Source organism: Sprattus sprattus (genome assembly GCF_963457725.1).
Source record: "Sprattus sprattus genome assembly, chromosome: 20".
Classification (NCBI taxonomy): domain Eukaryota; kingdom Metazoa; phylum Chordata; class Actinopteri; order Clupeiformes; family Clupeidae; genus Sprattus; species Sprattus sprattus.
In genome coordinates, this window is record NC_137918.1 from 15569284 (window position 1) to 15576717 (window position 7434).

Genomic DNA, 7434 nt, shown 5'->3' on the forward strand with positions numbered 1-7434 from the left:
CCATCATCATTTCTAGTTCCCCCCCCTACATAAATGCAACACACCACATTTCCGTAATTTGAGAAGCGTATCGCATTTTACAGCCTATTCATTTTAATTAATAGTTTGAAGTATCCTTGTCCCTTTGTTCTCGTCCCTAAAGTCTTCTCTAGTGTGCAAGAGCAGCGCGCCAGCAGGCATTCTAAGCATAATGTTACTAAAACCTGGTTATTGCAGTTAGACTCTAATTTGCCGGGATCTGGTTATACCCCTGTCATTTTCTCACATTTCCATTGGAGTAGGGGTCTGCCTATCAACGCCTTTGCTCAACTGGTTACAACAGTTGCATCCATCCTTTCCACGCCCAGCCGTACCTGCGGTACTGTGAAAGGCTGTCGTCGCTTGCTTTTGTCCCGCCCCATTATCGCCGATTCATTCTGAGCCGCGTTATGCCCCGTGCCCAGTGCGAGCATTTCAGGGATGTGATGATCATCGCAGACTTCATATGCAAGTCCAGCGAGTAGGCTCCTGTGGTGCCGGCGGATTGTAGGGCGGTAGGACAACGGAAGAGACTACGACGTCGTGAGGAAAATAACTCTCCGCGGGGAAAGAACGGGAGGGAGGGCCAGGCACGGGGCTCTCCGGAACACGCGGATTGCGGCGCCAAACCCGCTGAACATGGTGGAGCACCACTCAGCCTCCGACGGCAAGCACAGAGCATCTGCCAACGCTGGGAGTGCGATGCTGGGTAACAGCCGAGCCAGTGCCGCGGGTGGAGGAGGAGGAGGGGGCGGCAAAGGAGGCCTCTCCGTCGGACTGACGCAGCCAGCCGGGTGGCAGTCCCTGTTATCATTCACGATACTTTTCCTAGCCTGGCTGGCGGGGTTCAGCTCAAGACTTTTTGCAGTGATTCGTTTCGAGAGCATCATTCACGAGTTTGACCCATGGTAAGTACATGTGTGGTACACATACCCTATATGTTACTTTATCAGTAAAAATGTGTCTTGTGAGGAGTGAAGTTCGCATTGTCCAGCCCGTTAGTCGGATGTTGCTGCTGCTGCTGCAGAATTTCCTCAACCAAATGATAACAGGGTTCCAGATTGATTAACATCTGCACACACAGACACACACACACACACACACACACACACACACACACACACACACACTCACGCACACAACCAAATGATAACAGGGTCCCAGATTGATTAGCATCTGCACCTCTGCCGAACTGATGCATTTGCTTGGCTTGAACTTGAGTTAAAAACTTTGTTCGTCACTATTTCCTAACCACCCGGCGACGGCTGGTAATGTGCCGTGTTTAAATGACAACTTTGCAACTGGCAAACCTGGCTGGCATTATCTGTGGTTTTGATGGCATGAATATTAAAATGTCTTGTTACTTTGTTCTGTTTGTACTAATTTGTACATGTTAATGTAAACAGCGTTCTAGGCTGGCAGAAAATCGGCACACTTTGAGCCTCAAATCCATGTGCTCTGTCAACTGACATTCATTTTTAAATTTCAGCCAGTTGTTTATTCATTTTTAATTCGTCAACTACCTGACACATGCTTGTCAAGTGTCTACATGATCACATAGTGATGATAACGTCAACTTTCTAACGACAGAGAGAGGCTAGCTAATGGGTATATATGATCGCATACGTTGCGTCATGCGTTTTGTGGGCAAATAAGATAGCTAACGTACCAAAATTGAACCGTTGTGTGTTGTCTGCGTGCGGGTGTTGCTGTTGGAGTCCCGCTAACGTGGCGCACCAAATGATCGCGGAAACCCGGAAGCCTGACACAGATCTTAAACTACAGATATGATGACATCTGCATAAACCTCGTAACCACTTTCTCCAGATGCCTGTTCCTTATTCTCAGAAGAATACATGGTGTGTGTGGTAGACAGAAGTTTTATCTTTGCAAACCAGATGCACTTCTGGCTGACGATTGAGATGTCTCTGTATGCAGTAGATCAGGAGACGTACTTATAGGGTATATTTTTAGGTATCCAGGCAGATTCACACTGCTCTGCTATCCTTACATTTGAAGTCTGCACCATAACAAGACGCAAATGCGCATTTTGCATGGGCCGTTGATGTGTCTTGGCCTTTCTTTCACGTCTTCCGAATCATTATCTTTAATCTCAGTATGGAAGAGCACGCAAATTGCGTAAAATAATAATAATAATAATAATAATATTAAGATGAAAGGTATTATAGAATGCCCACTATTCTATTTAATGCATGGCCAGGCGCAGTTCCCAACAATGCATGCTCTCTTTTTGCAGAGTTCTGCAAGGCAATGTAAAGGAAAGCTCTTCACCATAATAGATGATAGATAGATGATATCTCTCCCCGGACCTGTGTGTGTGTGTGTGTGTGTGTGTGTGTGTGTGTGTGTGTGTGTGTGTGTGTGTGTGTGTGTGTGTGTGTGTGTGTGTGTGTGTGTGTGTGTGTGTGTGTGTGTGTGTGTGTAATGTAAAGGAAAGCTCTTCACCAAAATAGATGACTTTCTCATTATCTCCCCCCCATCAACCCCCTCTCTCTCTCTCTGCTTACATCCTTTCTCCCGTTAATGACTGTAAACACACACACACACACACACACACACACACACACACACACACACACACGCACACACACATCTCCACCCATCAAGCCCTATCTCTCTGCTTACATCCGTTCTCCCGTTAATGACTGTAAACGCAGAAGCGAAGCAACTTGTAAACTGTCGCAGGCTGTGGTTGACTGATACCACGGCCCCTCAATAGATTGTTGTCACGGATTTAATGGACTGCTAGATAAACGCGTCATACACACACACACACACACACACACACACACACACACACACACACACACACACACATACAGCGCACTACATCGGTCTGCGAAACACGAGGAGTGTGGGATAAGCAGTCACATTTGACACACAGACACACACACACACACACACACACACACACACACAGACAGACACACAGACACACACACACACAGACACACACACACACACACACACACACACACACACACACACACACACACATACAGCGCACTACATCGGTCTGCGAAACACGAGGAGTGTGGGATAAGCAGTCACATTTGACACACAGACACACACACACACACACACACACACACACACACAGACAGACACACAGACACACACACACACAGACACACACACACACACACACACACACACACACACACACACACACACACACACACACACACACACACACACACACACACAGAAACACGAGGAGTGTGGGATAAGCAGTCACATTAGCATACTCTCTATAAATATTAACACAAATATTCTGCTCATCTTTAAGCGGCTGTCATTTTTCCCAAGTCTCTAGCTGATCTCATTAGGGTGTCATATGCACCAACAAAGCTCTCTTGCACTCCCTCAAAAGACAGTGGGTAAATATTGAATGACTTTAAATATGTGACCCGCTCTGGCGAAATGAGTCGGAAGTCGCAACGTTCTATTTTGAGATATGGCCGTTTACAGTAAGAAACATTGAAAATATTGATTTTTTTTTTTTTTACCTTGTATGAAAGAAAAGGTCTTCAAAATGTATCTCCCAAAGTTTCATCATCACAGTAATTGCGAAAATGCACTTAAATGGCTGTTTAGGTTGACTTGCAACTCTTAATCTTACAAAGAATGTCTCGAATAACGCTGTTTTACCAGCCGGCTCGACCAAGGATTTCGCACGAGGATTTTCCTATGTTTTGATATCCCCTGAAACGTCATGCTCTCAGTTATCCAAATATGGTGTGAAAACGTCAAGTCCTTTCTTATTAAACCTATCAAAATGTTCACAGAGCCTCCTCAATTGCCAATAGGAAGCCCTGTTTACAGCCTTGTGCGACGCGATTGGTCCACCTACCATCCTGTCAGATTAGCAGTGATACTGAAGTCTAATGCTAGCAACATTTTCTCCAAAATATCTCCTCAAAAAGTTCGCGTTTCACTTAATACTTTGTATTCAACCTTGTCATTTTTAAAGTGTAGTGTGCATTACGTGTGTTTGGTAAAGTGTACCATACCGTGTGATTGGTAATGTCGTTATCTAAAGAATGTGAAATAGCTAATGCGTTAAACTCCGTTGGCGCCTCTAATTTGCGCTCTGCTACTGGCCAGGAAGACTGGATAAAGCTGGTGAAAGACTACTTTGGATGTATTGATCCATGGCGTCCCTTTCTGAATACGAGAAAGACCTAATTCTTCTGGGGAAGATCAGCTGTCACTTCCAGAATGATAAACGCACTTGTTCGACGAAGAAAATCCAACGAGAGCGTCAACATCAAAGGTCGGAATATTACTTGGATGGAAGAAGAATTTGCCGTGAAACATTCAAGTTCATACATTGGTAAGTAGGCTTTACAACCATTACACTTATGCGACTGATCAGAAGTATGTTCTTGATTTTACTGACAGTAGTTTACGTGATGTTCCCGTTTAATTTCAGAATCAGCCAGAATAAACTGACAGCTCTACTTAAACACTACAAGGAACACGGCTTGACCCCACGAGTTAAATGTCGTAGTGGTACAATAAGAGGGGGGTAAATGTAGTAGGCTATGCAGAATCAGATGTTTAAAAAGACATGCAGAAATGTTTGATGATGGAAGGTTATTGCTGTGATATTAATCCTGTAAGGCCTGTATACTTTTAAACTTAATCTTTATCATAGTCTGATGGCTTCCAGGCCAGGTGGGTTCAATCTTAAATCAGGATAATGCAGTGGGATTTGGCAATGTTAATAGTTGCATTTGGCACATAAACTCTATTAAGATGTGGATAAACTGTGTTTACTTGCGTTTAGCTACCACTACATCCTTGCTTATTACTGAGCATTTGTGTGCTGAAATTATGTAAATAAGCCGTTGATGTAGGTAATTGTTAAAGTGTGTGTGTGTTTGTAAGGATGGATGATTTACTCATTTTTTTTTCTCAATCTTCTGTATTTTCAGAATGACCAAAGACTATCCTGGGTGGGTGTTCTACAAGGAATTTGCCAATTCTGAGGAACGTGGAATATGCCTGCTCAAAGAGGATGCACCACCAATGCAGAGGCCCCCTGCTGTCAATCCTCCTGGTTTGGATTTGAAACGTCAGGACTATCTTTACCAACACATTCGTGAGTTTTGCACCGACAATACAAGGGACATTACATGCCCAAAACCAGCTGGGAAGGTGAGCTGTTCCACTGAGAAAGAAGCTAAGAAACGTGATTGCAACAAGAAATATGATTCCAACTATGTGTCTCTGTGTTTATGCCACACACACTCTCTCACTAACTCACTGACTCTCTCTCAGTCTTCCTCTCTCTCCCTCTCTCTCTCTATGTAGATACATGTATATAGTCAATGTCTCTCTGCCACACACACACACACACACACACACACACACACACACACACACACACACACACACTGAACACTCACTCACTGACATTTTGCCACTCTCTCAAAGGCTTTAAAGCGAAAATGTAGTACGTCTGTTTTGACTCTCTCTCAGTCTCCCTCTCTCTCTCTCTATGTAGATACATGTATATAATAGTCAATTTCTCTCTGCCACATACACATACACACACACACTGGCATTTTGCCACTGTCTCAAAGGCTTTAAAGCGAAAATATTGTATGTCTGTACAATCTTTGGAGGTATTCATCAATGTTCCTGTTACACATCCAGACTGAGGGCACACTATTGTACCTAAAATGTATGTATGTTTGTATGTGACATTTGATCTACTTATGTTTTTATAGTCCTTTTTAATATATATCTGTTCTGTCTTTTGTTGTTTTGGACATGAGTGTGTCAAATCAGCTGAATTGAATTGTATTGAATTTAAATGAATTGAATCTCTGTAAAACGCGCCTTAAATTATTATTGAATTATTTGATAAATATTGAATAATATGTAATAAATATTTTGAAATAATTGATGTTTCAGTCCAATTTAATAGCCTTTTCTAAGTATCTAAATGCCTTAAGTAAAATCATGTTGTAAAAACACTGGGTGCAGCTCTGGATGCCAAGGATTACTGAAGAGGTCATCAAAAAACGGACGGAAAACTAAAATGCGATTATCTCAGGTTTTCAGTTGGAAAAAGGTGCTGCCACACCATCATTCAAATTAATGTAACTTCACAACCGTTTAAGATAGGACTTTGACCAATACATCATTTAAAAGCTTATTTTCCCATCTTTCCAAAGATACCAATATCTCAATTTTGAGTTCTTGGTCACTGTGACTCATTTTGCTGGATCAGGTCACATATTTAGAAGACTTGAGAGTATAGAATTATTCTGTTTTGTCAGAATACAAAGTGCTGTCATTTCTCCATAAATGAGGAATGCTGTTTTATAATCTGCAGCTCTTATCAAATTTACCAATGCTGGGGGGCACTGTAGCTCACACAGTAGCCTCTACCACATTCGTGCTTGAAGCTCAAGGGGGTCACGGGTTCGAATCCGGCCCGATGCCATTTCTCCTGTCCACTCCCCACCTCTTCTCCCTCTCATTTCCTGTCCAACTCTGCAGTAAAGGCATAAAAGGCCAGAAACAAATTTAAAAAAATAAAAAATTCACCAATGCTATGGAGATCTTTGGGAAGGATTGTTAACAATACAGGGTGCCCTGTTGGCAAAGATCACACACATTTATGTGCTTCAGTTTGCATTAAAAGCAATGGTGGCAAGGGAATACTGTGACCCGTCCTGGTGAAACCCAAATGTATAAGAGTGGACTTACTGTGGTATGGACCTTTTATAATGGACAGCTCTTACCAAGTTCACCAACGCTATTGAGATCTTGGGGAAGGAGTGTTAACTATACAGGGTGCCCCGTTGGCAAAGATCACACACATTTATGTTCTTCATTAAAAGCAATGGTGACAGGAGGATACTGTGCCCCGTCCTGGTGCTTTCATGGAGGAGTGTAAATCCCAACTGGCATGTATAAGAGTGTGAGTGTGTGTGTGTGTGTGTGTGTGTGTGTGTGTGTGTGTGTGTGTGTGTGTGGACTAACTGTGATCCGGACCTGAAAGAGCTCAGTTGTAAGTTATACCCTGTGAGGGAGCACCATTGTGGTGTTTGAAAATTCACTTAAGCCACTGAACTTAATCTCTATTGTCAGACCCACACACCCACACACACACACACACATACACTCACACATACACTCACACACACACACACACACACACACACACACACACACTCACACACACACACACACACACACACACACACACACACTCACACACACACACACACACACACTTTCTGACTGAAGTGAAAGACCACCATGGACATGAAACCCAAGCTGTGGTATATATCCACTTTCCTCTTCTGAGGGGATTTACTCCTTCTTTTTTCTCTGGCTGTTGTGTGTGTGTGTGTGTGTTTTTAAACTAACCAC

General features: G+C 43.1%; 1 protein-coding gene across 1 annotated transcript in view; it reads left to right on the forward strand.

The window, feature by feature from the left end:
• Window positions 1-657: 657 nt before the first annotated feature.
• The window catches only part of LOC308381510 (dolichyl-diphosphooligosaccharide--protein glycosyltransferase subunit STT3B-like), a gene marked incomplete at both ends in the record, with an annotated part of 142513 nt that continues 135736 nt past the window's right edge, over window positions 658-7434 (forward strand). The window contains one exon of the mRNA XM_080859098.1: window positions 658-926. Coding sequence (XP_080715224.1) covers window positions 658-926 — 269 coding nt within the window. The remainder of the gene's footprint in view (window positions 927-7434) is intronic.